The following is a 22,618-nucleotide window of genomic DNA, read 5'->3' as shown; positions in this document are numbered from 1 at the left end:
GATTACTTCTTACTAACAGATAAAAAGAGGTGTAGGGTGAGAAACATTCTCTTAAACAATTGAAAGTATTCTCAGTTGTGTAACTTACACAAGTGTTTAACTGAATATCATGAAGACTTCTGTAGAGTCAGCATTATTTTCATGTGGAATGTTGTGTTACAACTTCATTACATGGGGAATTGATGCTGGTTACAAATACTAGAAAATTGTACCTAATCTTGAAACTGCAAACTGGTTCAGCAGCTTTACAGGTATAAGTGTGCCATCTCAATGAAAAGATGTGACAGGTGTCATAGCTTTCGTACCGAGTGAGGTAGCGCAGTGGTTAGCTCACTGTACTCGCATTCCATAAGATGAGGGTTCAAACCCCCGACTGGCCATCCAGATTTAGGTTTTCTGTGATTTGCCTGCCTCACATGAGACAAATTCCAGGATGCTTCCTTTGAAAGTGCACAACAGCTTTCCTTCTTCATCTTTCCCTAATCTGAGCTTGTGCTCCATCTTGAAACAAGTTCAGAAGCGCCCAGTAGTACAGGGTGTAATGTGTAGTATAAGACTATAAAGGAAAAGGGGCACAAAAAACTAAAGATCATATTGTCAGGTAGTAGTCATGGAAGTCAAATACAAGGATGGTGCAGAATTTCTTAGGTGGTGATTACTGGGAAGTTAATATTTTTAAGCCAAGTGTAAGGATCAGCAGTGTCACCCGCTTTGGAAAAACTGTTAATAAAGATCATGTTATTGTGTTTCAGTGCCGTCTCCTTATAGCACTCTGGCAAATGTAGGGTCTTAAGGAATCCTTATCCTTGATGCTGGCTGACAATGCGAGAAGACTCAATCAGATTTTATGTTTTCTCAAAAACAGAGGGTTTTATTCCGCTATTTATTATTTTCACTGTACTGGACCAGTAGTGGTCTGGGTATGGGAGGACTGTGTACCGCTGCATGCTCAGTCCTGCAGAGAGGGGAGGGGGGGGGGGGGGCAGGCGGCTCACATGTCTGTCTTGCTTGTTAGCCAATTTTTTTTTTTCTTTTGTTTTATTTTCATCTGTCTTTCTGATCTTTGATGCATTTAGCCCCTTCCTCTTTTACTTGTATTGGCTTCCCCTCCTCCAGTCAAGAGCAGAGGGTTTATTACGTCACTGTTTCATGCCTGTACCAAGTTGGCTGGGGGTCAGGCGTGGGGGCGTGCTTCTTGTCGCAGATTAGGTACATCTACATACATACTCAGCAAGCTACCATATGCTGCACGGTGTAGAGTACCTCATACCACTACTAGTTGCCATCCCCATTTCTTCTTCACAGCATCCTACAAGACAACCTGATCTGACATTACCTTGCTATGTCACACAACCAGTTGAACCAGAGGTATTGTTATTGACCAATATACTTAAATTCTACGTGCCACAACAATACAATCAAGTGGGTTTTACCACTAGCTGACAACACTATCCTTTTAGGTCTTGCCAGAATGAGATTTTCACCCTGCAGCGGAGTGTGAGCTGATATGAAACTTCCTGGCAGATTAAAACTGTGTGCCCGACCGAGACTCGAACTCGGGACCTTTGCCTTTCGCGGGCAAGTGCTCTACCATCTGAGCTACCGACGCACGACTCACGCCCGGTCCTCACAGCTTTACTTCTGCCAGTATCTCGTCTCCTACCTTCCAAACTTTACAGAAGCTCTCCTGCGAACCTTTCAGAACTAGCACTCCTGAAAGAAAGTTCAAGTCTCGGTCGGGCACACAGTTTTAGTCTGCCAGGAAGTTTCTTTTAGGACTTCTTTTGTGAAAGAGTTACTGATGACGATGTAGTTTTGTAATCTCAGAACACCATCCATTATTATTTTTTGACTCCTCAGTTCTGAGTTTTCTTGAGCTGGTAGTATCTGTCGATAACATTTACCCAGTGGCGGCTCATGCAAAATTTTACCAGTGTGCGATAATGATTGCTATAGCCATTTGATTTAGTAGAATAGTAATTGTAAGTACTTGTAATGTATTAATACTGTTGAAATTTTATGATCAGTCAATTAACATTGCCATCAAATTTGCAGTCTGTGTATTTGACCACTTGACTGTGGGACTCTTACATGGGCAACTGCTCGAAAATCCCTCAAACTTTCCTGGAAACCTTCAGAGAACTTACATGCTATTCACTTGTTCACACATTCTGTACCGTCAACCCTCGCAGTGCTGCGGATGACTTACTTCATTATCTTAGTGAAGAAAAAGGTTATATCATTTATTATATTATGTGCCTGTTTGTGTGCTATCATGTACAAAAAAGCCTCATTTCAATGTCTTGAACTGTTTATGAAATATGACTATTGTCACAGGATGAAAATGGGCATGCCACACCCGACTGTCTGATGGATGTATAAACTAATAACTTGAAAATGAAATAAGACATCATTCTGCACTCGGTTTCAAAGAAAATTTAATATCTTACCTACATTTCATACGCAAAAATGTATGGACTAAAATCAACCATAAGCAAAGTTCACACCATGCATTTTTAACTCTGCAGACTCTTTAAATTTTTTTGCAGTATTTTACTTAATTTGATGCAGCACAGTAACTATGATGAATAATGAGAAGAAATTGTTATTTATTGAGTGAAGATATCTGAATGTAAGATGTGCAAAAATCAATTTTTTTCAACTAATAGTTTTCCTAAATTCAGATGTGTATTTCATAGCAGCAGCATTAGTTAGGCAAACAGTATAGCAACAACAAAGCTGCCTCAAGAATGGAATGTAGAGGGCATGTCTGTAGCAGTCAAAAAATTAAATTTTATAATTGAGGTTTTAACATTGTGAGGAGTATAATAAAATGCAAAAAAATGTTGGTAGCAGTGGGATTTAAGCCCAGGCCAATGAATCACCAGTCCACGATCTAGACCACTTTGGCTGTGGCAATATTGTAAAAACTGCACCTCTAAAACCCCTCATACACTTTGCTTGTCACACCCACCCATCTTTCCCCACGCCTCCCCTTTTTCACTTTTCCCCTTCCTCCTCTCCAACACTCTGTCCCACAGCCTGCTTGCACTCTGACTGTTGGTAGTTTAGTCCCTGTACACTCTGTCACACAGTGCTCCCCCCCCCCTTCCCCGTCCACCCATACACTGCCATCCATTGTTACCGCCCCGTGTAGATCGCTGCTTCCATTCCATGTGACGGTTGCATTCTGGCCCTAGATAAGTCATGTGTGCATGAGATGTGCTTGCATGTGTGAGTAAATGTGTGTTATTTTTCTGAAGAAGACTGTGACTGAAAGCTAATGCATAAGTGTCTTTTAATTGTGCCTGCCTGCAACTTAACGTGCAACCTTTTTGGTAAGTATCAGTCACTCTTTCCTTACATTGTTGCATAATACTTTGCATGTATTGCTCAAAGAAAAATATTGAACTGGTACATTGAGCATGGTAACACCATCCGGGATGACATTACATCAGGGCATGCAAGGTCGAAATCAGACAACCACATCCCTTCTCTGAGTTTGTTGTTGTGCAGCTGACTGTCATTTCGGCACTCGACCCTAGCTTCTAGTTATCATGGGGAGAGCGCTACAAAGCCTGTTTTTATCTGTTTTATTTGCTTGCTAGCATGCATTTGAAGAGAATTGGTGATTTCTGGCTTGTATTCAATGAGAAATGGCATAATGATAGCGTGATTTCGACCTTGCATTTGAAGAGAGATGGCATAATTCTGTTGCCATATTTACAGTTTGCTGTAGCACATTCTCACATGATCACCAGCCCCCAGTACATTTACTCATAATTTGAGTTCAGTTGGCCCCCTAATGACACTTTCTGGGAACTTTCGAGCACTGAACCGAGGTTCTCATCACATTGTAATTTGTGGAATGTCTGTATCCAGACAGTGCTTAGCCACTGTAGATTCACAAGAGTGACCAAGCCTCGTGTGGAGTTAGTGTTCCACAGGTCAAACTTCTACTGTTCTGATTATTTGGCTAATATATGAGATACCACATTCACAATGAACATTGTAGTTTTCTGGCTTCTGCAAGCTTAAATTGTCCTTTACATTGCCTGTTATGATGCTTGTCTTTTTCAGCAGGTGTGTCATACATTTGCCATTTATGTTTATTTAGGATTTTCGTGGTTTTTGTAGAGATTCTCTGCATAGGGGCATTGCATTTGGTTTTCTCACCTGTACTTTTTCTTTCTGCCAAGATGCTGATATATGAAATGCATTTGCAATTTGGATATGGCAATAGACGTGTGGAAATTCTCTTGTAAATGCTGAAGTTCAGATCCAATCCTCTTCATCTGACAGGGCGTTTTGAGATCTTCAAGACACCCGACTTCTGATAGTTACATGTATTTGTTGAGAGGTATTGTTCAATGTGGGGCAGCATATGTACAACCTCAGTTACCCCCTGCGGGCCCGGGGGTTAGAATAGGCCCGAGGTATTCCTGCCCATCATAAGAGGCGACTAAAAGGAGTCCACACCTTTCAGCCTTTTATTTTATGGTCCCCTGTTGGGTTTGACCTCCATTTTTCAAAATTTTCCCGAACAGCGAGCCAATCAGGGAAGGGCGCCTTACATGGTGCATCGTGTCTATCGTGCGTTGAGATCTTTAGCCCACTTTCTCATCGTGGCATTGCAGTCCCGCTCGTCCTCCATCTCGTGGGTGAGGACACCTTCCTGGGTTTGTTTTCCTCCACCCACTATGCAGTGTCATTTTCTGCACCAGTCATGGCCATGTAAAAACACGGGAGAACTGCCGGATATCAGTAACTTCCTGCCACGATATTTCGGCGCAGAGTCTTCTGGCCATCTTCAGGTGAATGCCACTGTAGTAGTACTGGCGAGTACGCACTGAGCTCCGCTATTTAAAGCCTGAGGTGACATTGCGCATGTGCTGCTCAGCGTGCGCGTTCATAACGGCTCCGTGCGCTGCGCCTCGCGCCCTCCACTGCGAAAGCCTGGCGTATCAGTGTCAGGTTGAATTCCATCTTTATGCAGATAACTACGTTGACTACGAAGTTTCTCTATAACAGGATTCCAACCAGAGTTCAGCTGATAACCGCTATCTCGATTGATGAGAGTCTCGTTGTCACACAATCTTATTTCCATAGATTCATTGATAATCGAGCTCCAAAAGTTTGATGTATGGGCCAAAATTTTTGTGTCGTTGTAATTCATGGAATGGTCTGTGGAAATACAATGTTTGGCGATTGCGGACTTGGTGGATTGGAGAAGGCGAGTATGCCGTTGGTGTTCCACAATGCGTTCCTGCACAGTTCGCATTGTTTGCCCTATATATGATTTGCCGCATTCACACGGAATTTTGTAAACACCTGGTTTACGCAGGCCCAGGTCGTCTTTAATGGATCCCACCAGCGATGAAATTTTGGAAGGAGGGCGAAAGATGACTCTCCCTTGATACTTTCTCAATATTCTGCCTATCTGTGAAGAAATATTCCCAATAAATGGTAGATAAACAGTCGACCTGAAGGGCTCTTCCTCTTCCTTGTTCCGTCGTTCGTAGGTCTTCATCACTCTGTTCACTTGCCTAGGTGAAAAACCATTCTTCAAAAATACTTTTTGCAGGTGTTCCAGTTCCGCTTGAAGACTGTCAGCGTCAGAGATAGTACGGGCATGGTGGACCAAGGTTTTGAGAACGCCCATTGTTTGTGCTGGATGGTGGCAACTAGTAGCCTGTAGATACAGGTCTGTATGAGTGGGCTTTCTGTACACCGAGTGACCAAGTGTGCCATCACTCTTCCATCGCACCAAGATGTCTAAAAATGGCAGACAACCGCCTCTCTCTATCTCCATGGTAAACTTTATGTTTTCATATATGGAGTTCATGTGACGTAAAAATTCTAGGAGACAGTCCAGACCATGAGGCCACACTATAAAAGTGTCGTCAACGTACCGCCAAAATACTGTTGGTTTAAAAGTGGCAGAGTCGAGTGCTCTCTCCTCAAAATCCTCCATAAAAAGATTGGCCACCAGGGGAGACAAAGGACTCCCCATGGCGACACCGTCAGATTGTTCGTAAAATTCGTTGTTAAATATAAAATATGTAGAGTAGAGTGTGTGCTCAAACAACGCTGCAATGTCTGCACCAAACATATTGCCAATGAGGTGTAGTGAGACCACCAGAGGCTCCTTTGTCAACAGTGAAAGCACATCAAAACTGACCAATAAATCACTACTTTGCAGTTGTAGTGACTGAAGTCGACTGATAAAATCACCAGAATTCTTTATGTGATGTGCACACTTGCCTATCATTGGTTTGAGCAAAGATGCCAAGAATTTTGCTAGGTCGTAGGTGGCTGCTCCAATGTTACTCACAATTGGACGTAATGGCACATTTTCCTTGTGGATCTTAGGCAGTCCATATAGCCTAGATGGAAATGAGCTGTTTGGTTTCAGTCTCTTGATGACCTCCTTCAGTAGAGAACTATTTGATAAAAGTTCTGCTGTTTTTCGCACTACTCGACTCGTGGGATCCTTATTGATTTTGCGATACGTTGAATCACATAATAAAACATTGATCTTATTAATATAGTCATCCCTTGGTACGAGGACAGTAGCGTTTCCTTTGTCAGATTTTAAGACTACTGTATCCACATCTGCTCGTAAGTTACGGAGGGCTATCCTCTCCATGGGCGAGATGTTTTTCTTCATTGGTGCACCCCTGGTCAATACACGGCAAGACTCCCGACGAACTTCCTCCGCTTCATCTGTATCAAGATGGCGTACAGCTTCTTCGATGGCACTGATGAAATCCACTAGTGGCGATGAAACAGGTGTGGGAGCAAAATTCAGTCCTTTTGCTAGCACAGACACAGTCGCGTCACCTAAAGTTTTCTCTGTCAAATTAACAACAGATCATCGAGTTGGAACTTCCTGCTGCATCTGTTTAGAAAGTCTGTCAATCTTGGCAGTTTGCCTCGTCACAGCTTTATCATGGCTCCAGTTTGCTTTAGCCCATGTCACACCATCCACCCAGTCCCACAACAGAGAAGATAGTCTTGCTGCCAATTCCAAATGTATGTGGAACATGTCCTTTGACACAGAATCCAATTCACGCCGAGTAAAACGAATCCTTTCTCTCACCAAAGTCATGCTTGCTTTACGTTTGATGTTGTTTGCAGCAGTGGTATTTATGAAATGCACAATTTTGGCAAACGTTAGAATAATGCTCTTGTCTCTGCAACTTAATAAGAATATCAACGAGCTCAGCAGCCTCGTTCTTCTTTCACGTAACTTGTCGAATCTTCGAATACATTCCATCACTTCCTCCCCGTAGAGTTGCTTGATGTGATGTTTAAAGCTTTCCCGGTGTACCGGGAAAGCTTTAAACATCACATGGCCATGTAATTTTTTGCACGTCATATCCAGCACAGTAGCCAGTCCGTTGTGATGGGGCTGCCATGTACCCTGTTGGTTGTAGCATCTTGACTACACAGGGATTGCTCTGCTGATGCCTGCGCCATTAACGCTCCACTTATGCAAAGGAGTAGGTGCCCCTCACCCTGGGGCATTGGGACTTGTGGCAATGGCCATCCTGCCAGGTGTCCTTTGCTGTGGCTGAGTGGCACCCATGGGGAGGGCCCCTGGTCGGAGTGGGTGGCATCAGGGCAGATGACGCATGATGAAACGTACCACATCATCACTTGGTGGTGATCAAACGCCAGCAGTCTGTAAGTGTTCCAAGTCTCATTACAATGCAAGGAAGTATGATCCTAAATCGTTCCCCTCCCTGGCCACACCATAGGAAGAACACAGGGCTAAGGATGGCAGCGAACCTTATTTGCCCCGGTACCTCGTATGTACGAGAGCTGATGGGCACTCCTTTGTCTCAAAAGCCTCAGGTTTTTGTAGAGCATTTATAGGACAAGTTTGGGGAAGTGGAGGGCTTATCCAAAATGCGGTCAGGGTCAGTCTTGATAAAAACAGCATCTTCTGCCCAGTCACGGGCATTACTTGCTTGTGAGAAGCTGGGGGATGTTTCCGTTACCATCACGTCTCATAAGAGCTTAAATATGGTCCAGGGTATTATATTCCACAGGGACCTTCTTTTGCAATCTGATGACAAGCTGCGCGCGCCAACTTAGAGTGCCGAAAAGTCTGTTTTGTCCGGCATGTCCATCGGGGTCTGAGGGTTAATCAGGTTGCCATCGGTGCCTTCATCTTGGCCTTTGAGGTTGACACATTGCCCGAGAAGGTCAAGGTGATGGTCTTTCCCGCTGTGACGTTAAGCCCCATATCCCTCTCCCAATGCAGTGCTTTAAGTGTTGGAATTTCGGCCATATGTCTTCCCGCTGCACATCTAGCATCACATGTCGAGATTGTGGGTGTCCATCACATCCCAATCCTCCATGTGCCCGGCCTCACATCTGTGTCAACTGCGGTGAGCATCATACACCTTGCTCACCAGACTGCAGGATTTTGCAGAAACAGAGGAAAGTCATGGAATATAAGACCCTGGACCGTTTGACCTGCACTGAGGCCAAGAGGAAATTTGAATGCCTACATCCTGTGGCTATGACCTCATCTTACACCGCCACTTGGAGAACAATTGTTGCCCCATCATTTGCTCAAATTCCTGTCACCTCTCAGAACCGGGAGACTACACCTGTCCCCTTGATGGTGGGGGGGCACTTCCCTCCCTGTTGCTCCCACACCACCTACTTCGGAAGCAACAACCCCCTCCCCAGCCATCGGGGATTTCAGTCCCCACTTCCGAGCCAGAGAAGCATAAGGCTTCTTTGCTCCTCTCGTTGGCTCCTTGCGCTAGGAAGGGGTCCCTTAGGTCACTCTCTTCCCAGGTTTCTGCTAGTGGGAAAGATGACAACCGCCAGTGGCTGTAGAGCCCAAAAGCAGCTGGTCGTAGGGCTTCATGCTCATTCTCAGTCCTGGATACTGAATTTGTGAAGTCCTCCCAGCCAGGGAAAACCAAGGAGCAGCAAGAGAAATCCAAAAAGAAGGTCCCCAAGACCAAGGGAATTGCAGTAGCACCCACACCACCGCTACCTACAAGCTCTGCGTCTGCAGATGAGGTGGAGATACTGGCGTCCGCTGAGGACATAGATCACGCCGGACCCTCGGACAAAATGGATATAGACTGCTCAGGCAAAAAGTCTGTGACAGCAGGTGACCCTGAGGTGTAAACTGCCTCATTGAATGTTCCATGCCTTCCCAGTCTCACGGTGATGTCACCCAGTGGAATTGCGGTGGTTTTTTCCACTGACTGGCTGATTGAGCTACGGCAACTGTTAAGCTTTACACCTGCTTTCTGCATTGCCCTCCAGGAAACCTGGTTCCTGGCAATGTGAACCCATGCCTTCCGCGGCTATAAGGGATACCACAGGAACCGTAGCGACTATAATAGTGTGTCAGATGGAGTTTGTGTTTATGTCCTAAACTCAGTCTAGTGAAACTGTGCCCCTACAAACCCCCCTTGATGCTGTAGCTGTCACAATAAGGACGACGCAGGAAACAACTGTCTGCAGTGTTTATCTTCCTCCAGATGGTGCAGTACCCCTGAATGCATTGGCTGCTCTGATTGATCAACTCCCTAAACCTTTCCTACTCTCAGGAAATTTTAATGCTCATAACCACCTACTTCGGAAGCAACACCCCCCTCCCCAGCCATCGGGTGAACTCGTAAAGGGAGACCAAGAGATGAATACACTAAGCAGATTCAGAAGGACGTAGGTTGCAGTAGGTACTGGGAGATGAAGGAGCTTGCACAGGATAGATTAGCATGAAGAGCTGCTTCAAACCAGTCTCAGGACTGAAGACCACAACAACAACAACAACAACAACAACAACAACAACAACCCCCTGTGGTGTGGCACCATGCTTACTGGCCGAGACAGAGATGTCGAAATTTTACTGTCTCATTTCGACCTCTGCCTATTAAATACTGGGGCCGCCATGCATTTCAGTGTGGCTTGAGGTAGTTACTCAGCTATTGATTTATCAATTTGCAGCCCAGGACTTCTCCCATCTATCCACTGGAGAGCACACGACGACCTGTGTGGTAGTGACCACTTCCCCATCTTCCTGTCACTGCCCCGGCGTCAGGCCCATGGACACCTGCCCAGATGGGCTTTAAAGAAGGCGGACTGGGAAACTTTCACCTCTGCTGTCACCGTTGAATCTCCCCCCACACAGTAACATAAATGTGATGGTTGAGCAGGTGACTACAACAATCGTTTCTGTGACAGAAAACACGATCCCTCACTCTTTAGGGTGCCCCCGGCGAAAGGTCGCTGAAGCAATTAAGGAGCATCGGCGAGCTCTACAGCCGCATAAGCGGCACCCTTCACTGAAGCACCTCATAGCCTTTAGACGGCTCCATGACCCCGTTCGCCAACTTATCAAATGACAGAAGCAGGGGTGTTGGGAGAGAGATGTCACAACCATTGGGTGCCATATGTCACCTTCCCTAGTCTGGGCAAAGATCAAACGTGTTTTCGGGCACCAGACCCCAACAGGTGTCCCCCCCCCCCCCCCCCCCCCCCCCAGCCTTTCGCACTCTCAAACAGCAGCTGGAAGGTAAGGTCCTGTCATTCACTACATGCCACAGTGAATCCTATAATTCCCCATTTACAGAGTCGAAGCTCCTCAGTGCCTTTGCACATTGCCCCGACACTGCTCCTGGGCCAGATCGGATCCACAGTCAGATGATTAAACATCTCTCATCTGACTTCAGGCCAGGGTCGCTCTACCACTGATAATCTTTTGTCACTCATGTCTGCCATCTGAACAGCCTTTTTGAGGCACCAACACCTGGTTGCCATCCCTTACGTAAAACATAAGACAGAACCTGGCGACATCATATCCTTGCCACATTGTCTGAGTGGGGCCACTGAGGCCCGCTCCCAATTTTTACCCAAAACTTCCTGTCGCTCCGAACTTTCCATGTCCAAGTTGGTGCCTCCAATAATTCCCCCCATATTCAGGAGAATGGTGTTCTGCAGGGCTCTGTATTGAGTGTATCTCTAATTTTAGTGTTCATTAATAGCCTAGCAGCAGCTGTAGGGCTGTTGGTCTCCCCCTTCTCTGTATGCGAATGCCTTCTGCATTTCGTATTGCTCCGCCACTACTGGTGTTGCTGAGAGGCACCTAGAGGAAGACATTCACAAGGTGCAGTCATGGGCTTCTAATTTTCAGCCACGAAGTCGTGTGTTATGCTCTTCTGTCGGCGTCGTACTGTTCATCCAGAACCTGAACTTTATCTTAATGATGAGCCACTCAGTGTAGTGGAGACATATCGATTCTTAGGACAGGTTTTCGACGCCCGATTGGCTTGGCTCCCCTTCCTTCGTCAACTTAAGCGGGAGTGCTCTCCACTGCCTGAGCAACGCCAACTGGGGTGCAGATCGCTCTACAGAGCCCTTGTTCAATCCCACCTTGACTATGTGAGTCTGGTTTATGGTTCAGTGGCACCCTCAGCATTGCATTTGCTCGACCCAGTGCACCACTGTGGTGTTCGCCTAGCGACGGGAGCTTTTAGAACAAGTCCAGTGACCAGTGTCCTAGTGGAGGCCAGAGTCTCTCCATTGCAGATCCGACGTGCACAATTGCTCGCCAGTTATGTTGCACACATTCATAGTTCTCCAGAGCATCCGAACTACCGTCTCCTTTTCCCACCTTCGGCTGTTCATCTCCCACATCGGCCGCTCAAGTCAGGGCTCACGATTGCGGTTCATGTGCAATCCCTTCTCTACGAACTAGAGTCCTTTCCTTTGCCACCACTAAATGAGGTCCATTCACATACACCTCCATGGTGTACACCTCGGCCGAAGCTTTGTCTGGACATTTTGCATGGCCCACTGCTCTCCGCTGTCACTTCACCTCAATTCTTGACGTATTCCGGGGCACTGAAATTGTTTACACTGGCTCAATGGCTGATGTTAACGTTGGTTTTGCCTATGTCCACAGAGGCCATATTGAACAGCATTCCTTGCCCGCTAGCTGCAATGTATTGACTGCAGAGCTTGTGGCCATATGTTGTGCACTTCAGTACATCCCTGAGCAGCTTACAAGCTATCGACTAGTGCTACCCTTGCCATCCTTTGGTAGCGTACATCCAGGAGTCCATCTCTGTCCTGAAACTGTCCAGTCATTCAGTGGTGTTTTTGTGGACCCCAGGACACATTGGAATCCCAGGCAACGAACTTACTAACAGGCTACACAGAAACCGCTCCTGGAGATGGGCATTTCTGAAACTGACCTGCATTTTGTCTTACACTGCAATGTTTTTCGGCTTTGAGAAACAGAGTGGAATAATAGTATGCACAAAAAACTGCATGTCATTAAGGAGACTGTGAATGTGTGGAAGTCTTCCCTGCAGGCTTCCCGCAGGGAATCAGTTGTCCTTTGTTGGCTCTGCATTGGCCATACGTGGCTCACACATGGCTACCTCATCTTGTCGCGAGGACTCACTTCAGTGTCGCTGTGGCTCCCAAATGACAGTCGTCCACCTCTTTGCTGGACACTTTAACTTTCCCAGCACCGTACCTTCGGCGTTCGGCGACCGTGCTTCAACACCAGCTTTAGTTTTACATTTTATTCATGAGGGTGGGTTTTATCATTTGATCTGAGTTTTAGCACATGTCCTTTGTACCTATGTGTCCTCCACCCTAGGGCTTTTAGGGCATAGGTTTTAATGTGTTGCGGAGTGGCTGGCTTCTCCTTTTTTATTCTCATGGTCAGCCAGCCATGGTAATTTGCTTTCTTGTTTCTAGTCTCTTCTCCCTGTTTCTTGCGTCTCTCTGTGGTTGTTCTGTTTTGTCCATTGTAGTGTTTGTTGTCCTTTTGTCAATCCTCTGGTTCTTCCTTTCTCGCGTTATTGCGCCGTACTTCTTCTTTTTGTTCTTTCCGTTGGTAATTGTTCTACTGGGAACAAGGGACAGATGACCTCGCAGTTTGGTCCCTTTCCCCCTCTTTAAAACCAACCAAGCAAGCTCAGTTAGTTCTTTTCTGCCAAACTCGTGCTACCCCAACATTCTGTCTACCATGGAAATGGAAAGTTGTTTGGATTCTATTCTATGTGTCTTACTAAGGCAGAAGTCACTTAGTCCTGTTGGGCGAAATGTCTATTGCAAGCCAACCCAGGTTGTGGGACTGTCATTAGGGAAGCAATTGAGATCATCCTGAAGGAAATCCTAATCAATATAGACACTGACTACCAAATTAGAAAGGCTTGGGAGCAATGCTCAAGTCATTGAACAAGAAACACGCCTCTCCCCTCCCCCTACACACAGTAAACAGAGGTGGCTCTTCTGGAAATGAAGAAAGCACTTCTTAGCCATTCTCTTAAGCGGCAGACACAGTAAAGGTCTCAGTGGTTCTGCAGGGAGCAGGCATGGATTTCAACTGCAGTGATGCAGCCAAGAAATAACATAATAATGCTGCAGGTTTGGAAGTGGACCATGTACAAAATGTCTCTGACTCAGCTGTCAGCTGTGGGGAGCAGACAGCAGGTGCAACTTTGTTAGCAAGACCACAGGAAGCCCAGGAGGATGTAGATATAAGAGAATCGGTAGTTTTCTTGATAGTTCAGTAGATCAGAGCACCTGATGTTGACGACCAGTTGTGTTATCGAAATGTTGTGCCATTCAAACATTAGAGTCCAGCCAAATGCCTGCAATGTCATCAGTTGACCTTGATTTTGGAAAAAACCTGAGAAGTTAAAATGCATACATGCCTTGCACAGTATAATTCTGCAGCCGTTGACACACTCAGGCTTGGGAGCAATGCTCAAGTCATTGAACAAGAAACACGCCTCTCCCCTCCCCCTACACACAGTAAACAGAGGTGGCTCTTCTGGAAATGAAGAAAGCACTTCTTAGCCATTCTCTTAAGCGGCAGACACAGTAAAGGTCTCAGTGGTTCTGCAGGGAGCAGGCATGGATTTCAACTGCAGTGATGCAGCCAAGAAATAACATAATAATGCTGCAGGTTTGGAAGTGGACCATGTACAAAATGTCTCTGACTCAGCTGTCAGCTGTGGGGAGCAGACAGCAGGTGCAACTTTGTTAGCAAGACCACAGGAAGCCCAGGAGGATGTAGATATAAGAGAATCGGTAGTTTTCTTGATAGTTCAGTAGATCAGAGCACCTGATGTTGACGACCAGTTGTGTTATCGAAATGTTGTGCCATTCAAACATTAGAGTCCAGCCAAATGCCTGCAATGTCATCAGTTGACCTTGATTTTGGAAAAAACCTGAGAAGTTAAAATGCATACATGCCTTGCACAGTATAATTCTGCAGCCGTTGACACACTCATTCACATTGACAATGTACATATCGTTAAGAAATTTAAAAAAAGCTTGGAAGCAGAAGTAGGAATTAACTGCTTGCTGGACATAATGTGTGAGGGTAATCCCAAAAGTAAGGTCTCCTATTTTTTTATAAGTACATAGACCTGTTTATTTCTACAATGGTTTACATCAGTTTACAACTTGAACATTTAGCTATGTTGCGACATAATCACCATTTCTGTCGCATTTTTGTAGACGCTGTGGCAGTTTTTGTATGCCCATGTCATACCAGCTCACCGCCATGCTGTTCAGAAAGCTATGAACCTCTTCTTTCACCTTGTTGTTGGAGCTGAATTGCTTTCCGGCCAAATGTTCTTTTAACCTAGGGAAGAGGCGATAGTCACTGGGCGCCAAGTCAGAACTATAGGGTGGGTGGGTGATTATGTTCCACTGAAACTGTTGCAGGAGAGCAACGGTTTGCCGAGCGATGTGTGGGCAAGCATTGTCATGGACAATGTGTACGCCCTTGCTCAACATTCCTCTTCTCCGTTTCTGAATTGCCCATTTGAGTTTTTTCAGAGTCTCACAGTACCTGTCAACGTTAATTGTGGTCCCAGCGATTCAGTTCCGACGACAAGATGAAAGAAGAGGTTCATAACTTTCTGAACAGCATGGCAGTGAGCTGGTATGACATTGGCATACAAAAACTGCCACAGCGTCTACAAAAATGCATCGACAGATTGTGATTATGTTGAAAAATAGCTAATGTTCAAGCTGTAAACTGATGTAAACCATTGTAGAAATAAACAGGTCTATGTACTTATAAAAAAAATAGGAGACCTTACTTTTGAGATTACCCTCGTATGTGTGGATCATATAGTAATATGATGCAAAAGTTACACATTGTACACAAAACTGTAATCAACCCCAAGGTTGGTTTAAACACCACAGTGCTCTGGTAGGCAGGATCCTCTTGGCTGTGGCTTGCCATTGGCTTCCTCCAACTTCTCAACTAACCAAACAAATTATAGTTTAATCGGAATTCCAAACCATGGTGCTACATGACATTTTTCTCATTAAAAAACAATGCTGTATAGAGCAACTGAAATTACTTTGCGAAATATGTAGTGGAAGCAATATTGGGAAAGGCAAAGCTATGAAGTTATAATTTTGTTTCCCAAAAGCATAAAAGTTCTATTGCTCCCAGAATGTAAAGAAATAAATCATGTGTAAAGGGTATGCAGTTTCTGTACTGTTAACAAAATTTTGTCAGACTGAAAAAAAAAAGATTCTAACTCGTGTTCTGATTACACATGTATGGTCATTGGTACATTGAGACAAAGTAATTCAAACTAGATTAATAGAGTGAACAAAAACATGATCTAAAAATGAAATATCTACACAGCATACCAAAAATTAATCTTTTTTCAGCTGAGACACGGCTTATGGAGTGTTATGAGTTGTTGCTTGAGGAGTACCTGGAAGCTATTCTGGCCGAACCACCTGCATGTTGGTGTCCTTTGTGCCAACGAGGTTCTTTGGCACTTATACCTGATGGAGAATTTGTGTGCATGCGCTGTGCTGCCCGTCTGCCTGCACATGGATGTACCTCATTATCTTCTTTAGGGACGAGACTGATTGACTGCAGTCAGAGACACGAAAAAATCTGTGCTTGTCCACCACAGTTTCTGTTGACCACTGCCGAGGAAGGAGGGCATTTGTTGGCAGTTTGTAGCAACTGCAACACTGTTGAAACTGTGCTGTGATATTTCGCATTGTATTTTATTATGTGTCACATTCTGTAATTAAATATCTCCAATTTGTTTTTCATTCCTTGGTCTTTTATTTATGTTTGTGTCTGTTTTTATTAAAGACTGTAAAAAGACTCAATGTTACTTTAAAATAAATATAAACATCAATGGAATTATTGTATTTGATGTGCTGATTCCTTTTATGTGCTGTGATTACTGGCTGTGATTATTCACATTTTTCATTAAAGGCTTAATATAAAGACAGTTTTATGAGTGAAAGTAAATGATGGAGTAGTTGAACTAAAATTCCATGTTGTGACTTAATGCTCATGAATTCTTTTGTAAATCTTACTGTATTTTCACATTCAATAACATATTGATAAAATGACAGATAGTTAACATGTTTGAACTTTAGTGGTACATAGTTCTTCCATCTAACAGCCCTTAAATCAGCTCTAATACACAATTACACCGGGGAAAAATCTTTTAAAAACATATGAATTTGACTGGTATCTAATAATTTTTTTTCCTCGCAAGCGTGTATATTTTGAGTCAACTCGGAGAGTGAATGACATAATGAAACTAAGTACTAGTGGAAAAAACAGATGAATACTTCAGGGAATTGACTTACGTCTATAGTTTACTCAGTGTATGTATCATCTCTAAACAAGACTGTTGCAAAAATACATAGGTCACCAACAAGCTCATAGTACCACAAATACTTCGTACCATTTGGAAATACATTACCAGAACTATTCCCACGGGTGCCACTGATGAATTTTGGCGAGTGCCATCAGTGAAACCAAAGGAAGTGGTTATTCCCCATGAAAAAGAAAGTAACATTTCTCCATCTTGCCAACAGTGGTATCCAATAAAATGTGTATAAAACAAGCAATTCCATGCTTAATAAAAACAAACACAGAAATGTAAGTTAAAAATTTCAGTATTAAATTGTGTCGAGATTGCAAATACCCTTGTTACTCCATCACATACAGAAGTGACAGCCATTCAGTCACCATAATCAGGAAAACTAAATGAAATGAGGTGACCATCTATGTAGGTGAGGTGGCTGCAGAAGAAAATCCACATTGGATGACGTCTGCCAAGGTGTTGGAAAATCATACTGTCATCATCATCATCATCAATGACCAACTGTCCAAACATTAACTGATCTCAGAGTGTCATTCTATATGGTATTTAATGCTTGTGCTGCCAGCAGAAGGTTGCAGGTATACAAACCAGAAAAAAGGCGAAGCACCCAGAAGGGAAGAATGAAACGGAAGGGATTACAAAATCAAGTCTTGTTTTCAAATAACTTACCATATATAGGAGGTGTTTTGTTGCAAAGACTACTAAACATTTAAGCTTTCAGACAAAAAGCACCCACCCACACGCACGCTCGCACACACTGTGTTAGTTTGTTGGTCGTTTTTGGAATAACCGCGCTGGAGGCAACCCAACAGCAAACACAGAGTATGAATTGGCATGAAATTTATGTAATGAGAGATAATTACTACTTCCAGTACTGAAATTAAAGCATGGATTCTTGTTGAAACTAAATTGGTGCCATGAACAGTCTTCCTCGCAGCATACAAATACTGAAGTCACAAAAATAAATAATGTATACAGGATAATTTTTCTTACTCTGTCCATTGAGATTTTAAAAAATGTCTGATTTTGCAGAAAACTTAGTGCTTAACAAAGCCAGTTGTTTAATTATTACACATATATATTTAATAGAAATCACTATTAGGCTGCACTGATATCATTATTTTACGTCTAATTTTCTGCCAGTCGTGCAATCCATCCACTAAGTCTTGATGATGATTAGCACATACATATTTTAAGATGTGTTACAGCAGGGCCGGCCAAACGCTGCACAGTGTGCAGACGTGTGGAAGTGCTGCACATGTGCGCACGTGTGTGACAGCGAGCGACAGCGTCATTTGTTATTCGACATGTGTCCTAAATGAACGGCGGCGGCTCCACTTCCCTGTTTATCTGGTACAAGCAAGAGCGCAATCTCGTTTACCCCTGGTGACCGTAACTTTATCAGAGAAGTACTGAGAAATGGCAGGTACTGTGAAAAAGCAAAGAACGGAAGATCTATGTTCTCAGTCGTTTCGATCAAGCATCAGTGATGAAAATCTCCTGCAACTGCTTGCGTTTGTCAATGAGCCATGCTTTTGAGCCCGATATTAACTATATCATATCTCATGACCAGTGATAAACGTGTTTGGATTTATTCCTTTCATAATTCAAAATTATTGTTTACTAACTGTGCATTATTGCCTCATTCTGCTCCATGTTACATTATTATCAGGAAAATTGGTCATTAAACCGATTGTTGTATACTTACATTTAGGTTTTTTTTTAATGTGTGAAGGGCTACGCTCAGCTGAAGTTGATAAAACATAACATTTATCTAATTGTCGGTTATTATGCAGATTTCAGACGGAACTGATGAAAGATGTAGCAGTAATGGTACGAGAGGTCTGCGGTTGTCATTCTGTTCAGAGGTCAGTGAGATGGAAATTATGTGGGTGTAACTGAGGGCACCGAGAATTAGTTAGGGGAAACCATGACTAAGGTTCGTTGGAAGTCGCTAAGTGCTCTCTTTCTTAAATACTAGATCAAAAACATTACGCGTATTTACGTGCCGTCAGTCAAGCTGCCTTAATAAAAACCCACGGTTGTTAACTGTATTACTTGTCTTACTGGGTTAAACTGTTAACATAAAAGTAGACGTCTCAATGAGTAGACTGTGAGAGTATTTTAAATGTTTAATACGCGAAATACCTTCCCACGGTTGGCTTGCAAGCTGTGGAAAGAGCACTAGAATGCGCCGGTACAGAGTATCTCAGCAAGTGGATAAAGCGACATCTGTGCGTAGAAACATGCACTACATGAACACTGACAGCTGTGGTGTGCACGCTGTGAACCAGAAGTTGCACATGTGCAGGAGCACCGCACGCGTGCAGAATTTCTGGCCGGTCCTGTGTTACAGGATGGAAGAAATTACTGCCTCTTCTTATGATTGCAGGCAAAAGTCATGCTTATGAACAAATATAGCTTTTACTACACATATTGTTGATGCATGAGTGAAAATTACATGCCCTTTTTATGTGAGATCTTAAACATAAGTACTGTAAAGCGAGACTGAAACAAAAGTTGTTAAAAAATTTAATATTCTCCGGACATTGCTCCTCTCTTACAAAGATAATTTTAAAACCCTATCTTTGCCATCTTCTGTGGCAACGTACAAATTTTTTATTGCTAATGGGGAAAAGAAAAACACACACACATACACACGGTTGCTGTCTCTAGCTGCTGCTGAGGCCCAACTGCAGACTACAGCTGTGTCTGAGGTGTGGAGAAATCTAGGGTAGACGGTGGTATTAAGGAGGATGCAAGGGGCAGGAAGAAGAAGGGATAGCAGAGTTAGGATGAGGGAAAATGTACTGCTTGTGGGAATCTGCAAGGACGTGATGGTGACAGGATGCCGTCTGCTTCACATCTGCTGTGCAGCGAGCTACGTTCATTTAAGTATTAACTGTATTTTTCTTACTTGTCACTTCTTCTTCCATGTGTTTTTGCTTTTAGGGAGCTTTAATTTTCGAGTGCTAGTAATAGTGTTCCATAGATTTCGTGTTTGTTTTGAATACAGTCAGAGTGAGTCCCTTTAGTCAGCTGCGTGCCGGTAGTGCTAGTGTTTGTTTTGAATACAGTCCAGAGACAGGTAGTGCTTATTTTCATTGTTTTCAACCAGAAGTGTCTAGTAACCACAGTTTAGTCAGCTATCAGCCGTCTTTACTGAATTAGCAGTCTAGTTAAAAGTTGATTAACTCTCTACAGTAAATTGATTTCTTAGGATGGATAGGATGTGTGACTGCTGTGTACAGACGCAGGAGGAACTGGCCACTGTTCACGAACAGCTGAACGTGTTGATGGCCATGGCCAGCCGCCTTCAGGCTGCTGCCTCAGAGTGTAGCGGCAGAGGGAAGGCTGGTGCATCGCATGGTACACCCCAGGTGTTACATGCTTCACCCACGGTCCCTGCTGTCGAGACATCTTCGCGGGTACTGGGCACGGTTAGGCCACCCTCTCCCCAAGGGGAGTGGCGGGTTTGACGGCGCATGAGGCGGAGGGTCAATGTGGAGGCTGGCTGGCTGTGTGGCATCGCCTGCCTGTGAGTGAACATGTGGCCACTCCTTCAGCAAGGTCCAAGCAGGCACACGAGAGGAGGGGTTTATTAGTGATTGGGAGCTCCAATGTTGCGCGGGTGATGGAGCCCGTTAGGGAAATAGCGGAAAGGTCGGGGAAGAAGGCCAGTGTTCACTCAGTCTGCTTGCCAGAGGGTCTCATCCGAAATGTGGAGGAGGCCCTGCCGGCGGCGATAGAGAGCACTGGGTGCACCCGACTGCAAATTGTTGCTCGTGTCGGCAACAATGACTTCTGCCGTCTGGGTTCAGAGGTCATCCTCAGTTCATACAGGTGGTTGGTGAAGGCGGAAAGCCTTGCTCGTGGGGTGGAATCTGAGCTAACTATTTGTAGTATCGTTCCAAGAACCGATCACGGTCCTCTGGTTTGGAGCCAGGTGGAAGGCTTAAACCAGAGGCTCAGACGATTCTGTGGAGATCTGGGGTGCAAATTTCTCGACCTCCGCTATCGAGTGGAGAAATGTAGGGTCCCCCTGAATAGGTCAGGCGCGCACGACACGCAGGAAGCGGCTACAAGGGTAGTGGAGTACCTGTGGAGTGCACATGTGGGCTTTTTAGGTTAGAGAATTCCCTCCCTAGCCCCGACAAGACGCCTCCTGAGACGCGACAAGGTAGTAGTAGGCAAAACGCAAGAGGGAATAACAATATTAATGTGGTAATAGTAAACTGCAGGAGCGTCTACAGAAAGGTCCCAGAATTGATTTCATTAATAAACGGTCACAATGCCCACATAGTACTAGAGGCTGGACAGTGAGGGGGGAGGCATGTTTATAGCGATAAAAAGTGCAATAGTATCGAAGGAAATTGATGGAGATCCGAAATGTGAAATAATTTGGGTGAAGGTCACGTTTACAGCAGGCTCAAACATGGTAATTGGATGTGTCTATAGGCCCCCTGGCTCAGCAGCTGTTGTGGCAGAGCACCTGAAAGAAAATTTGGAAAATATTTCGAATAGATTTCCCCACCATGTTATAGTTCTGGATGGAGATTTTAATTTGCTGGATATAGACTGGGAGACTCAAACGTTTATATTGGGTGGCAGAGACAAAGAATCTAGTGAAATTTTTTTAAGTGCATTATCTGAAAACTACCTTGAGCAGTTAAACAGAGAACCGACTCGTGGCGATAACATGTTAAACCTTCTGGTGACAAACAGACCCGAACTATTTGAAACAGCTATGGGCGTCCTTCAAAGAGAGTATGAGTGACGAAATACTGTACCAAATCCGACAATCTTATCCTGAACTAACCATCAAATTCAACAACGATATCGTCAATGAAACACTCATTCTTCTAGGTTTAGCAATTAACAACCAGACCTCAGTACAACGTGGGATGTAAGCATCATGAAAAGATGCTATTAATGAGCTAAACTTCAAAATTACAGAGGAAAAAAGCTACATCATTAAAAAACTGCTTCAGTACATTGCTCACAACAAACCATCCTTCATTGATAATCAAAAGGAAACAACACTGGCGGAATAATTTGCTTGGACGGACCAGGCGGCACCAGCAAAAGATTTCTAGTAAATCTATTGCTGAAGAAAATACGTGCTAAACAACTCATCGCATTTGCACTGGCATCATTCGGCATTGCAGCCACACTTATCGAAGGAAAATGAACGGCGCATGCCGCCCTACAACTATCGTTGAATATAGTCGAAGAACAATTCCTGGAATGTAACACCTCAACAGCATCTGGACAGGGTGAACTTCTAAAGAAAGCTAAAATTATGCACAATGGCACATAAAAAGTCATTCGTAGCCCTGGACAGAACAATACAACTGTTGCAAGGAAACTCTGGAGTGATGCCAGGAGCTCTACTCATGATCTCTGGAGATTTTCGGCAAATACTTCCAGCTACTGCAAAGTTAAGCAGACAAGGTCGGTGCACATCTTTGGCCACACATACAAATACTGTGACTAACAAAAAATCTGAGTGTTGAACTACCAAAAAGCGAAACAATAGCACATTTTGCTCAACGACATTTCAAAATAGGCGAAGGCACATATCCTGATGACCAGAAAACTGGTCTCATTAAACTCAATAGCGATTTCTGCAAAATAGCCACTGCTGAAAACGCACTCATCGACCAAATTTACAGATTTCTAAACTCTTTGCAAGTACCAGGAATGTCATTACACTGCCTTATGACTTAAAATTAGATCTCGGATCATACTATTCAGAAATCTCAGCTCACCAGAACCGTGTAATGGAACAAGAATGCTCGTCAAACAGCTATCGAATAACATCAAAGCCGAACTTTTGACTGGAAAGTACATAGGATGCACAATATTTATCCCGAGAATACCACCGACCTCTAGTAAACTGCCGTACCAGTTTAAAAAACTGTGCTTTTCAACAAAGTTGGCTTCCAGTT

General features: G+C 44.1%; 1 protein-coding gene across 1 annotated transcript in view; it reads left to right on the top strand.

The window, feature by feature from the left end:
• Positions 1 to 16,093, top strand: part of LOC124798882 — a 41,076-nt gene extending 24,983 nt beyond the window's left edge. The window contains exon 3 of the mRNA XM_047262417.1: positions 15,697 to 16,093. Within this exon, the coding sequence (XP_047118373.1) occupies positions 15,697 to 16,031 (335 nt within the window). The 3' untranslated portion in view covers positions 16,032 to 16,093. The remainder of the gene's footprint in view (positions 1 to 15,696) is intronic.
• The last annotated feature ends 6,525 nt before the right edge of the window (positions 16,094 to 22,618 follow it).

Source organism: Schistocerca piceifrons, chromosome 1 (genome assembly GCF_021461385.2).
Source record: "Schistocerca piceifrons isolate TAMUIC-IGC-003096 chromosome 1, iqSchPice1.1, whole genome shotgun sequence".
Lineage (NCBI taxonomy): Eukaryota > Metazoa > Arthropoda > Insecta > Orthoptera > Acrididae > Schistocerca > Schistocerca piceifrons.
Note: the sequence above shows the minus strand (reverse complement) of the source record. Positions and strands in the feature narration are given on the sequence as shown.